General features: G+C 37.6%; 1 protein-coding gene across 1 annotated transcript; it reads left to right on the top strand.

Moving 5' to 3' along the window:
• The first annotated feature begins 4,965 nt into the window (after positions 1-4,965).
• LOC123037786 lies at positions 4,966-5,408 on the top strand. The gene has a single exon (XM_044460194.1). The coding sequence runs from the start codon at positions 5,061-5,063 to the stop codon at positions 5,187-5,189; it is 129 nt and encodes a 42-aa protein (XP_044316129.1). The 5' UTR covers positions 4,966-5,060; the 3' UTR covers positions 5,190-5,408.
• The last annotated feature ends 9,513 nt before the right edge of the window (positions 5,409-14,921 follow it).

Raw genomic sequence — 14,921 nt, 5'->3', positions numbered from 1 at the left:
TTTGTTGTGGCTAACTTGTAACCACTATTTTTCTTCATTCTTAGTAAAAATTAAAATGTTTGAGTGTAATTTAAAATATTATAGTTTAGTTCCTTTAGCAGCAAGCAGAAGCCAATGGCAGCAAGCATTTTCTTACAATTGCAAACATTTCCAAAGAACTTTGCAAAGTTCTTCATCAAATGCTTATTCATTATGGCTTCCTCAAGCGTTTCTCGTCCTTGGGTCCTGAACCACAGCCCCCCAGAATTACCACAGGAGTTCATGACTTGGGCTGGGGTACAGACTCCATAACAACTCCCGACACAGGGCAAACAAAATGCTTATCGAACAACAGTTTTTATCGGAGCTTATGCGTCATGGCAGCAGGCAAAGAAGCCCCACTCCCCAGCACATTGTGCAGAATTTTCGAAATGCTTTTAGTGAGCGAAATTGCGCAATTGTGGAGCAATCAATTGCGAAGCCAAAAAAAGTGTTGAACAAAACCAACTGGAACACAGAATACAGAACGAAAAGAACTTACTTGGAAAAGATTTCTACTATATTTATACATATTTCAGAATGGTTTTTTAAAAAGAAAATAATAGTGTTTGGTATGTATGAATTAAACAAATATTAAATAAAACATATTGTTTACATGGTTTTATAAGAAAATGTTGTTTTAAGACCATGTATGCAAATAACCCAATTTTAATTTGATCATAAATTTTCAAATAGATTAGTAGACTAGTCCTATGCGATAGTCTTTTATATTAGTGAGCTAGTGAGAATTTAATTTTATTTTTTAGGAGTTTCTCCAATAATTGTTAAACATGAAAGTATTTTACTACTTTAGTATTTAAAACCTTTTTTTTTGAAGTGTAAAAACCCAGTGAGAGATAGACAGACAATCGGTTGCCATGCTGACGTTTTCGGTCTGGTCTGGGTCCCATCAAAATTGCGTTGCTGTTAAATCGTGCGGAAGCTGATATGATTATGGGCTTGCAAAGTGCACTTGGTTCTTCCGTGGATACCCCTTGCCTAGTTGCATTCTCAACGAGTGCAGCAATTAGCAAATATTCTTGATAGTCCACCCCAGAAACACCCGTTTTTGGGCAATCGCATTAAGTGATTCCGAGGTCTAAGTATTCTACTTAGTGCCCATGGCTATAAGTCCCAAACATTAAGAAGATTAATTCGCTAAGTCGCTTGTTGTTATTTTTTTCACTCGGCAAATCTCAGATAACGTTATGCATCATTGTGTCAAAGATTTGACAAATCTTTGCGAGGCCAGAAAAAATAAGAAACTGGAACAATTTCACATTTCTCAAGCGGAAATACGAAACCGGCTCTAGGTTTCCCCCATCGAATCGGCACTCTCTAAAAGCAATCATTAAATAAGAAAAGTTTGCCTGGGGAAGTTGCCCCCGTTTTGCAGGAAAACAAATGTAAGGAGTTTGATAAACTCACACAAAGACCGAAAACATTGCGAAAAAAATCGCAATAAAAAGCCGAGACAGGACATTGCCCCAGCTCAGTTCGCATTTAATAAAGCCTCCTCACAAATGGAATGACTTGCCTCAGTTCTTCTCTTTTTTTTTTACCACACAGCAAAGTCAGCAGCGTAACCGCAACACGTTAACGGTTTCGGTTTCACTTTGTGATTTACAACAACAGAAATCGGGGGGAGGACTAGGGTTCTATATCTCAACCCCTCATCAACGTCTGCCATCCTGGCTGTGTTTTTTTTTTTATCCTGCGCCTGGCGCGCTCATGTGTGAAAAGGTACTTTGGGAGTTCCCTCAGACGACAATTGTTTTGCCCAGCATCTCCTGCTTTGGGCTGTTGCACTTGCGGAAGAAAATGTATCTGAAAGATAGGAATACCTTTCCGATTTTCCCTGGGATGAGTGTACCAGTATACAAATTACCCTCCCAAGGGATTCGATTGATTTTAGCCGATTATTTTGATATCACATTTTGATTTGATTGCTAGCTTTGATTCGGGAAAGCAATTTTTCAAATTCCATTAGATAAAGCTATGCAACGGAAAAAACCATTAGAAAAGTGAGTTTATTTTTAAAAAGAACATTTTTTTTTTAAATTTCAGATTTACAACAAGTCCTTATTTTGCTAAGACAGATTCTAGTTTTTTATTAGTTTTTTGATTAGTTTTTTAACCAAATCTTTATTTTAAGAAAATAAAATGTTGCCAATTCCGGACAGAATGATTTACCATATTAAATATTTATTTCCTGCACGCATCAAAGAATTTGCTGTGAAATTAAAATTCAAAATCGGTTGGTGGCCATTTCCAAGTCATTAAATTCATTTAGAGCCGAATGGCAAAGTTAAGCGAACGAAACTTTTCCACGTGCCGCACATAGATAATGATAGATAGCAACAAGGGCGGTGGCGTTGTCCCAACAACCTGGAAAGGACATCACCCACCCAACCATTAACCTTCCACCACCCAAAACTCATGGCATTCTTCGAGTGTTATCGGGCGGACAGCATCATGCATATATTAAGCGTAAATTGCCTTGGCATTCATTCCGAAGAGCTAATAGAAATGTCTGCTAGTTAATTTAGCGTCATGAAGTTGCCCGTAATTTTTTTTGGGAGTCGGTTGCTTGGGAGACGAACAAACTCAGGGTAGGAATGGCAGTCAGCATGTTGAAATGTTAAAATCAGCAATCTGATTTCAAAGAACATATCCAGATTTATTAGAACTTACCTAACATAGGCATTGTTAAAAATATCTAGACTATAAATTCTGTAAGTGGCTTTTCTTACAATATTTTCTAAAACATAAGAGAGTTTTCTATTTATTTATTGAATAAATTATTATATAAGACTAGTCGTTTTTTAACATTTTATGTTTTCCTAAGTATCTTTTTTATTTGAAGTGGAAGGCATTTCATCAATTTTGTCTGCTTCTAAAATATCTTCGTTATGTAGTATGGTTGTTTGACTTGTGCTTTTGTGATCATCGGTATCATTATTTCGATCGTAATTTATAGCTGTGTTGCTATTTTTTCGATTTTTTGATAAATCTTCAACTCGTAGTGTTGTAGAATGAATAGGGCTATTATTTTCTTTTGAATGTTGTAAATCTATGTTAGAAACAGTTGGTAATTGCGATTCTACAATTCGTTTTCCTTCCTCGTTTTTTAAAGCATCCTTGGGATGATCGTCTAAAGAGATCTGAGATATTCTTGGCATTCCTTGAAATGTCTTAAGAAAATGTATTCTAAACGTTTCCTCCGGATCTTCAATATTCTCGGGTTTCACTAAATTAGTTTTCTTTTTCTTCCTAATTAATATCTCATTGTTCAATAGTTCTCCACTTAAATCAGAATTAAGTTCTGAATCAAATGAATCGGAGCTTATTGGGCTCTTAAGGCATGTAGTTTTGGAAATCTCAGAGTTCTCTAGGTTTACCTCTTTAAATTCAGTTTCTTTATTGAGGCAAGATTCATAGATATGAGAATCTTCTTGAAGTTCAGATTCCTCCATTGATTGAGTTGAATTTTTTTCGGGTAAAGTTAAAGTTGGTTATTTAAAGGATCGGATTCGAGTTTAATTGCGTCCATTTCTTTTTTATTTTTCACAATTTCGGATTTAGTTGTTTCATCTTCTGTTGAAGTTGAATCTGGTAAAGTATTTGTTTGTTTGGTTAGAATTATTTCATTAGAGCTGGGCTTAGATTCTTCCATAGTTTCTGTTTTTCCAACCTGAATGTCTCTGCTTGAGTTTTTTCTTTTTCATTTCCTAGTTTTAATACCTGTTTCCGTAGCTTCAATATCCTTCATTATAAATCAGTTTTAAGAAGTTTCAAAAATTATATGTGCATAATTTTTATTTCCCTATACTAAATGAATTGTTACTCCACAGTTACTTGAATCTATTTATCTGACTATTAGTTTGTCTGATATTACATCCTACATTACCTATTAATTTTGATAAATAGATCTATCCACTTTCACTTACTCTACTCTTAGTGTGTTATTTGTCTTAATTATTGAATCCTCATCGTGTGCGGTAGTTCTTTTTCACAGAATTACTTGATTTTCTGTGGATTTTTGACACTATCGTTTTATTATCGAGTATTGATTTGATTCATATTTTTATCCTTAACTGTGGTAGTCAGACATATCAAATAATAAAAAAGCTGCAATTGAGGCAAACTATAAAAAAAGGACAAACGAAAAAAGCTCATAAAATTGAGGGGGCTGAAAACTTTGGTAGAAAAGGCTATGGTCCATTGACGTCAGCAGGCGGGAATCGCCGTGGAAATGCAATGTTCAAAAATAGATGAAGCCATTTGGTGAAAAAACAAATCTGAAATCAACCCCTTTCCAATTGCTACTACCATCATTTCGCCGGTGGGCGGGGCTGCAACCCTTTTTTGCGAGTGGGCGACGTCGACACTCTATTAATTGAAGCTCCTGGATTACGGGAAATGGCATTGTCTTTCAGCAGAGACGCCCCGCTGCGAAGTCCCGAACAAATCTTTATAATCCCCGATAATTTCGTTAATGGCTTTAATCACTTACGCGCAGGCATGAAAGGATTAGTCCAAAGGAGCGGGCATAATTTAAATAACATTTAATTTTATGCGAAGCTCAGCGAAATTTTCGAATGGCGGCCATTGCGATGCCAGCAGGAGCAGGCTCCTCCTTTTGCTCCGGTGTCCTTGTGTGCATAAGGTCATACACACACACACCCAGACACACACCCACAGCATTCTGTATATAGACACCCACTTCTTTTTACCTAAAACGCCACAGAACCATCTATCTATATACACCCAATTAGGCGGCAACAATTGTTGCCACTTGCGTGGGGGAAACTCAACACTGTCGGCGAACTGAAACTCAACACGAAAGTTTCCCATTTTCCGGGGGGTAGGAAAGCTTCGTCCTTTTTGGCGGCAGCTATAAAAACCCCGGCCCAGTCACTGGCGCCACACACAAACCACAATCGACGCCCAGGAATCGGACGTGAGAAGGGAGCGAAGCCCGGAAAAACAGGAAAACAGGAGGAAAATACACGGGGAGCACCCCTCGACATAGCAAGGATATGCCTTGGCAAGGACCTCGTTCGCTGTGGCTGCAATGCCGACGGAACTGGCGGAGATGTGGATATGGAAGTGGGAGCCCAAGAATCCAGCTCTCAGTTGCTTGGAGTCGATATCAACGGATTCCTTAAATCTAAATTTCTGGATACCAGCGGTGGGAGGAGCAATTATCGCTACTCCCTGCTATTATATCTCTCAATGAACCTAAAGAATATCATAGCAACATCATATCAATCCATATCGATTTAGAACCTATGATTAGCCAATTGTTTTTATTGTGGTATTGTTTTGTATTTTATTGGAAAACAATTGTGATTTTAAGTAAATAAAAGTAATTACTTGTAATTAAAGTAAGCCCTTGAAAATGAGTATCATTCAATATATATTCAATACATATAAAATTTGGGCATTTAAAAATAGTTCCGAATCGTATTATTAGGGATTGATGGGTTTTTAAAATCTATTTTTAATATGTGTTCAAGGCTAATTAGAGAAAGAACCTTTTTTATCAAAGATACTGAATAAATAAAAACCGATATATTTTGCTGATTATTTTAACAGTGTTTCCGATAATTAGAAATTGATGTATATGTTTTGTATTTTTAATTATTTGTCTTAAGAATGGTTTTTATATCTTTACTTCTTAATATTACGAGTTATACAAACCTTACATAAACAATTCTTTTAAAATATTTCTAATTTTTTACTATACCTCTAAATTGATTCAACTTAGAGAAAAATCAAACCAGCAAATAGCAAACAATAGATGCGATTGAACCGCCTACAAAGGCGCCCATCAAGTTGGCAAATAACCAGGTCCATTTCGTGCCCCTTCCCAGATGCTTAAAAGTAATCAAAAAAGTTTTGTGAATTGTGGTGGGCGGTGTTAAGAATTTGCATATGTCAACACGAAAGAGCAGCAACAATTGCCCTGAAACACAATTTATTTACCGAAGGACGGAACGCATTGAAGCACAAGAGATACATTTGCCCGATGAGCAAAATTGAAATGTTAATTACACGGGGTTGTTCCCCGAATCGGAACCGCTTGGCAAACAGTTTAAAAAACAGTCGAGAGCGATGTTTAGACACTGGCTAAGCAAACAAGTCGGCTGGTTCGTGATTTGTTTGCTCAGCTCTTAATCAGACCGAGTTCTGAGCACTTTTCATCGAAAGCCAGCGGCAGTGAAAGTTTAATATGGCATCGATAACCCCGGGTAGCAATATAGGATGGTCTGAAGCTAAACGCTGGCAAATAGTAAGGGGATGTTCTGGCGTATCCTTGCTCTCTCCCCCATCTAGAAATATCCTTCAGCTTGACGCTGATGAGGTGTGAATGCCACCGCAGATTCGGCCTTTGTTTTATGCCTTCATCATGGCGAATCCTGCTGTTGTGGCATCCACTTGAGGTTAATTGAATTTCATTGCGTCCTTGCTAAATGGAAAACGTTTTTTCCCCATTTAATCTGGTTAGTAGAAATTTAGGTAGTACCTGCACAATATTATTAATTGAATCCGATGGTAATTGAAAAGTTTTCCAGCTACCAAACTCGATGTGCAGGCATGCCTTTAATGTTATTTTAAAAAGGTTTTTTTGTTTGACTAACATTTTTGTTAATAATTTAATTTATTTCAAAAAATAAGACCCAGTTCAAATTTGGGATTACTAAATACTTTGACTTTAAAGAACCGATTTAATGTTATTTAAATATTTTTTATTTTCTTATATTTACCTTAGTAGTTTCTTGGTATCCTTGTATATTTATCAGAGATAAATAACTGAAAATATTTATACACCCATGATTTTTTCACTCTACTGAAGTCGAAACTATTGTTCAATAAGTCAAACTTATAGCTCATGAATTGCTAATGCGATTTTACTCTGCCAAAGTTGAACCAAAATTCAGACTGAACAAAAATAAAATTCTTAGGCAGCAAATTTCTTTTATTGTTTGACAACTTCCCATATCGAGTTTCTCAACTTTGGCGACACATTAAAAGGATTTCGCTTGGCACGTGCCTTAGCACACTCAAGATGGGTGTAAAAAATAAAAAACGAAAGTGGAAACTTGAGGAAAAGCGCGGAATTAGCATTCCTTTTCAAAGAGCGTGATTATTTGGCTATTTATTCAATTTTAATTTCAATTCCTTCCGCGCTTCTTTCCCTTAGAACAATCAGTCACGGGTGCAGAAGAAATAGATGCGATTACATTTAATTGAATTTTTTCAGCGCTCTGTTTGCACAAGGAAAGCCAAAAACACAATTGAATGTATTATATTACCAATAAAGACGAAAAAGAAAAAATAATAAAAATGCGCAGCGCAATTGGCAATACAAAAGGGAGAAGAAAAGTCGGAAAACGTGATGCGGCAAAGTATTCAAATTTCGATTTTTGTGGGACAAACTTATGGGGAAAATCGAGCAGAGCTTGTTAGCTTAAAGCTGTCTCATGCATTATTTATTTGAACTAACAAGCCGCAAGTGGTCATAAAAATCGGGCACAAAAATTACCTGTTGATGAGCCACAGCTCGCTAGTTTAACCCTCAATTACCAGGACTCGGGGGTGAAATTAAATCATATGAGGGGTAAGCTGGGTTTTCCTCTTGTGTGCTCCCCAGGGGAGGTATTAAAATTTTATCAACTTGTCGGAATTAAGAAACACTCGGCACGTTAAATCAATTTGCCATTTTATAAATCTTCATTTCGCACCTGAGACGTGATCCTGGCGAGCAGCCACAGGTGGTCCTGCGAGAGGAAGGCAAGGAGCTTTGGGCTAAACCCCCGGCTGAAACGTGACTCCAACCGGCAGCCAAGGATTTGCACTTTTATTTCTATTTATTTTTTGGCAAGCATTTTATTTGCGAACTCATTTCAATTAGCTAAAATGCCCTGTTTCACACCATTTGCCTGATTGTTTTCGTTGACCAAATGTGTGTGTGTGTTTTCGGGGTTCATTGCCCATTTGGTGGCATTTTTAATTTCTGTAATGCCTTTTGTGATCTCTCCAAATGGTTCTAAGTGCACTCGAGTTGCGTATTATTGTTACATTTATTGTCGACGACAGTGAGCTTTTAAGAAAATTATACAATTGCATTATGACGCCGCACTGACCACTTCGAAGCCTCTCTATGTCCCTTACTTGTATTTCTATATCTAACGATAGAGTTTAAAATTATCAAGGCATTGAAAAACCAGAGGAGGTCCTGTGGTCCTTTGGGCCATGCCACGCGATGCCAAGCCCAAAAGCGCAATCGGCGGAAAGGGAGTTGTGTATTACAAATCGCTCGACGGGCGGCCAACGAAGGACGACTGTCAATGTCTTCGCCTTTTTTCAGTCGGTGGGTGGCATAATTTATGGCCGCCCATCGTTCCCCGTTCTACGAGTCGAGTTACCCGCGTCTACACTGCGGTTATTAAAATGCTCAATGCTCTTACCCACACCAAAATTCAGGTCCGCACTCCGGTTTTCAGGCACGGACTCCAGGACTCTCCAGTTCGCGTTGTCGTCAGACAACTGCAAAAAAGTGTAGCACACTCGCCGGCGCCGTCTAATGGCAGTTGAAGAACCAAGTACAGTGGGATAAAGACTGGTTTTGTGAGTAAAAACATTAGTAGTTTTAAAGTTATACACTAAATAAATAACTGAGTAAAGCCAGAAAAATGTAATATTTATTTCATTTAGTAGGTCATATTCATAAATAATGTTGCAACAATGTTATTGACTAACAATTTATTTAAAGACGATTCTTCTTAGTGATATAAAAACTAAGCAAATTCAAATAATAAGTTATGAGATATTTATTTATTTTTAGGTACTACATTTAAAAGAACTTGGTACCAATCAATTTTCTATGTTTTCAATAAATTACATTTTACTTATCTGAAGTTTTAAAATATTTCTCCAACTTTTTACTTCAAGAAAAAGTAAACCTTACCCACTGTCTAAGCTTCCCTTTCGCCTGATAATCAATAAAATGTTTTGGCATTTACTTTTATTGTTTGCTGCTGATGCTGCTTCCGTTGCAACGCCCCTTCTGCCACGCCCACGCACAAGGACTATATTTGCATATTTCGAGTGGCATTTGGCAAGGCATATTGCGGATTTTATATCCTGCCGTTCGCCGTGCTCAAGTCCTTTGCCACCGGGCGTGCCTCGTGAATTGTTTCACTGTCGTCATTCATTTGGGTTGATGTCCCAAAGACTGAGGACACAACATGAAAGTCGCTTAATCTACTTAACTGTCTTTGAGTTTGAAATCTCCCCCGTTCGGCCACTACAGCATCTTACACAGAAGAAAAGTTAGCAATTTAATATTATTTCTTGTTAAATCCAAAATAAAATTGCAGGTTTAGGAAACTAGTATGTTTTAAGATAAATATATAAATATTTGTCTGCTTTGGGCTTTAAACGTCTTATAATATTTTATGATCTAGGTTTTTTAAAATCATTAATCGATCCTATTATATATTTATTTTTTTCTGTGTGCTTATGTCCCTGCGAATTGAGACAGCATCCCCTTTTACGACGGCGTTATTAACATGGATTTATGGCGTATCGTTCGGCGACTTAGGTCCGCTATTAGCGCATAAGATGTAAACAAGCTGAGACAGAAGGAAAGTTTCGAAGGAGCAGGACGACTCACATGTCAATCAATCCGACTGCAAGGTAACAAAGCAGAAAAACGCAAATTTCAGATGAGAATTCGCGGGGCGAAGCTGAAAAGGTAGCATCGGATAATTTCAATTAAAAATGCCTTTGAAAAGGCATTCGGTGGCTGGCTGGGCAACCATGACAAAGCCTCCTCATTGATGTCCTTGTCGCCGTCGTCAACTGCCGTATCAGCAGTTTTAAATCAGGGGTGATTCCGGGGTGGAGTGAGTTTACATGGGGTGGTGACTGCAGCTTAATTGAGTTTCGCTTTGACGGCAACCGCATAAAAGGCAACAACTTTTAAGTATTCGCATTCACAGCAATTAAAGCCCTGCGCCAGCCATGTCCTTTTGCCAGGACGATCTGGACTTAGGAAGAGGAAATTTAATATTTTTCTAATGATGCCAAACACATTGTGCGGTTTCTTCACACAGATGACCAAAAAGGTCCAGAAGACTTAAAGCGGGGGATGCTGCTTTAATTTTACATGGAAGCTCTCCTGAAAAATATAGGTTTTTGTTTATATATATTACAGTGCAGTGCAGTGTATAAGCCCGGATATTGTACTAAAAATATTATCCCAAACAGTGAAACAGTGAAAGAGTTTTATAAGATATATTTCAAATTGAATTTTTTGAATCTCGGACAAAGCAGTTGGGAAACAATTTTACCAATTAAAAAATCTAATAGGACTGTTTTGGCCAATTTCCATACTTTAATGGCAATGAAAAGAGTTCTGCCCAAGTCTATTACCAGTTTATAGTACCTCAGTCAACCTTGATACCTTCCTCCTTACAGTGTTTCTTAAAAAACTTTTTACATTACACCCCGTAATGATCAGATTTGCAGATTTTCTATGACCACTTTTTAGGGGTGTATAAATGTGTATGTATGTTTACAGCATCATAAAGTTATAAACTTGACGAGCTTGTTGTTGCGATGACGTAGCAAACAAATTTTCGCAGTTAACAATGGGCACGTCGTCGCTTCTGTTCCGGAGGGTCCACGCCTGTCACTCCATCCTGGAGTCATTTTGTCAGCCCGTCCGCCTCGTCCTTGTGATCCTTGATGGCAGCATAATTGATGCACTCGAGCGTAAGTGATTAGATTCATTATGATGCCTGGCAGGCAATGGCAACGACTCTTTTTTGGGGGAGTTGGCCAAGAGGGGTATCAGGTGTCCACCGGCGAATTGAAATGTTTTTTGAAATTTATAATAAATTTATTATAAACGATTTAAAGCCTTCAAAACTGGGGATCCTAGCTGGGACTGCCCGCTGCTGCTAAATGATGTGTGACAACATTTTTATTGCCTGCTCTCGTTCACCCTTATTCAACGGTGGTAGGGGTAAAAGCCAACGTGCGCCAACATTAATCAAGGCATTCTAAAGATTCAGATACTCATTTATGAGTATATTCATGCGTTTTGAGGGTAAAACACAAAAAACGAAAGCAACAACAGTGAGCGGCACACGCCGGGCGACAAAAGCATTTGCTTCCGGTATGCCGCCTGCCACAGGGATTTCTACACTCAAAAAAAATATATTTCTCTAATATATAAACCTACTCGAAGAACTAAGATATTTCTGTATGAAACCCTGAAACAAATCCGCTTAAAATATTTTTTTATAAGTATTGTAAGTATTATAAATATTTATAAAAAGTATTACGTTTTCTGAACCTTTTTTGTAAGTATTTAATGAAATATTCTCATATTTATATTAATAACTATATTTTTAAATTCAATAATTCAATAAATTGATAATTTAAATTATTTTGAAATATGTTTCCTTAAATTTTCTGTCTAGAAAATATATCTTTGTAGTCCAATTATTAACTTTTCCTTAAAATTCGTAAATGTAAAATTCCCGGGAGTTTCTTTTAACATATTTTATATTTTTTATAGTGTGGTAAATGGGAGGGGCAAGTGGGCGGTGTTGTGGATGGAGTGCCTGTGCATTCTAGCTTGAAATAAAGTTGCACTGACTGACGCTTTTCGCCTTTTGTATTCCGCTTTTATTGTTGTGCGGCAAGCGAAGAGAAAAATGTATTTCGAATGAATAAATATTTCTTCTATGACCCTAATGGATTTCGTTGTTGTTGTGACTGACAAAGAGTTGAGTCCTAAATGGAAGCATATGCTAATTAGGAAGGGAAGCTATCTTCGTATATGGGGTATAAAAATGAAACTATAAGAATTAATATTGAATAGTGTGATAAAAGATATTCTAAGGAGTTATATAAATTTCAAAAATTTTGCAAGACTTTGGCGATTAAAGTAGAAGTTCCCATGGAACAGACATCTCGTATTCCCCCGTATTATCACCCTCCCCCGGAGTTTCCTCGATATCTCAGACGCTTCCAGCTATTTGCACACAAACAAAAATAAATATTAAATCTCAGAAATCGTTTTCGGGCAGAGACACACCACTCTTAACCCCCGACCTGCAACCTCCCCTCATTCCCAAAGTTTCGCTTTATTACTCTTACTATGTGGCACGCTTATCGACGAGCGCAGCGTTTAGTTTTGTGATTGAGTGGGTGGACATGTGGATTGACAGCATGAGTCGGCTGGATCCACAGAAGCTCATCAATTTCCAGCCTCGATTTTCCCTTGAAACTTTAGGAAAACCACTGGCATACTTTTGCGGATTCCGAGTTGAAATTCAACCACTTTAAAGTCGTCACAGTTTCTGCTGGTAATTAAAACCGCGTGAAACCCTTTTACTGACGGTAATCCGTAGATACCCCTTCCCAAAAACCACCCATAAATCAGACAACGAAAAGCCATACATCATAGACACCATGGGGAATCCCCCGAAAAAAATATATACACAAAGATGACAAAGCTGCAAAAGTTATTTTGTAATTAGTGCAAAAGGCAAAGACAACGGGAGATGGCTTGGAGGACTAAACAGGACCAACAGGATAATGATGATTATGCTGGCGCAATGAAATTGAAGTCGACTTCCGGCCGAAGCTGCACTAATTACCGCTGACGTGCGATGGGAACTGAAGCCGGGACAGATTTCCCCCGATTCCAGGATCACAGGATGAAACTCCGTCCGGGGGACTGTCAACTCTAGTTTGACACTTTTTTGCTGACAATTTATGAGTGCGATTTAGTCACAGTGGTTTTTAGGAAACCTTTTTTAAAATTTTGGAAAAACCTATAAAAGAAGGAATAAATAGAAAAATATTAGGTAAGTATGCAGTGTTTTTTTTCGCAAACCTAATAAACCTAAATAGACCAATTCATTTCTTCTGTCAACAAAATGATAAATAGTTTTTAGTTCTGATGATGAGTAGTTTTTCTGTCTCATAGCTAACAGCAAACATTTAGCTTTAAATTAAAAAAAGATTATCTAGATTTAAATATAAAAGCCTTTAATACTTGTTTAAAGTTTTTTTCCTATATATATTTATTTAGCAAATAGTCAGCTTAATCCACTGTGCACGGTGGGTACGCGGACTGACACTTGAGCCGCCTGACAACGCCGCCACTTAGTTTAGAGTTTTATGAGCGAGCAATTCGATTATTCTTCATTTACGTCAATCAATGTGGATGCTGCTTTTATTCGCTAGCTGCGCACCCTTAATCGCTTTGTTTAAATAGTAAAACGCAGCACAGATCGGGCATTTTCAGAAATTTAATATCGGAGATGAGTCTGTTGTTATTGTGCCGCCGTCTTGTCTGTGAAATTGTCTGCCCCAAAGTCTGCTTTTCATGTATCCCTTTCGAAAGCGAAAATCCCGCTGCTGTTCTGTTGACTTTCATTTCATTTTCCAGCTCGTCCTGTTTCCTCGTCCTGCTTCTTGTTTATTTCGCTTTGCTGTTTACTTCCGCAACTTTATTATAGCTTTTGGCTGAGTTGCAACTGTTTGGCTGTTTGCTTTATGCTTATGAGGGTTAGGCCAACGCGTCGTATTAGCAACGTGGCCAGGACATTTGAAGGGGGTTCAGGAATGGGATTCCAACGGAAGCAGGCATATCTTTGAGGCATAGGTTTTTTTGAGGATTATGAATTGGCAGGGTTGGTGGGTGTGAATAGAGGCAGTTGCTCACACTGTTGACCAAGATTATTGGCTACTTTAAGTGGCCATTGAGAAAGTGGAATTGAGAAAGATTATGTGAAGGGCTTATTTATAACATGAGTTATGTCCTTGAGCTAATCTAAGTTTTTTTGCAAAATTAAAGAACCTCTTATGGTTTAGTTTTAGCATTAATAATAGCATCAGGAATTATTTTTGTAGTAAGACAAACTAGCTTTACAAAATTAATAATATTTGACTAAGTTTATCTTTTGGGCAGACTTTGGTTGGTGGGCTATGGTAGGTATGGTATTTAGGTTATCCAATTTCAAAATTTTTGTTAAAGAAATACAATTCTTAAAAGTTGGGCACTGAAAACTAGACTTTGACTTGACTTAAATAAACAAATTATTTAAAAAATGTTTTAATATTGAAGTTAAAGTTATTTAAAAACAAATTTAAAATTTAAATCTTAGAAGTGTGGCAATGAAGAATAGAATAGCCATAGTAAATGGTAGGTTTAAGGCCTTTAAATGGTTTAGAAAACACATATTTGTGGTGAATTCGGAAGTGTAATTTTTATGACTTTCAGTTTAAGAACTCTATAATCCTTAAAACGATTTTTTATAAAATAAATGATAAATTGTTTCACCACTTAAGTGGCCTATAACTAATGATAATCCATTAGGTACCAATCGAACCCCAAACTTGGGCAATATTAAAAGGATCACGTACGACTCGAATCGATCAAATTCCAGAGGAGGAAAGTCACTTATTTTTGGCTGTTTATGAGGATGTCGATGCTCATCCATAAATAGGTGCATTTTCGAACATTTTTGAGCCTGTTTGGCAATTTTGAGCCCCCCAAGCAGACAGGGAAAATATTCAAAATGGCTGACATTCTGGGAAGTCGTGGATGGAGAATGCAGAACGTCTGTGTGACAGGAGAAAAACAATGGAAAATGGCCTGGCAACATGTTAATAGCATTTCACGCACGACTGAGATTCGCATGCCAACCCAAAGGAGGTGGCATTCCCATGTACGAGGACTTCTGATTGGTCCTTTTCGGTCAGGTGGCACGGTGCTCCCCCACCACGGCCCCAAATCTCAAAGGCTACTGTTGCCATCCACCAGCGACCAATGCCGAAGGACGAAGGACTCGTCAGGATTCTCGGGC

The sequence above is a fragment of the Drosophila rhopaloa genome, unplaced genomic scaffold (genome assembly GCF_018152115.1).
Source record: "Drosophila rhopaloa isolate 14029-0021.01 unplaced genomic scaffold, ASM1815211v1 contig_2, whole genome shotgun sequence".
Classification (NCBI taxonomy): Eukaryota; Metazoa; Arthropoda; class Insecta; order Diptera; family Drosophilidae; genus Drosophila; species Drosophila rhopaloa.
Note: the sequence above shows the minus strand (reverse complement) of the source record. Positions and strands in the feature narration are given on the sequence as shown.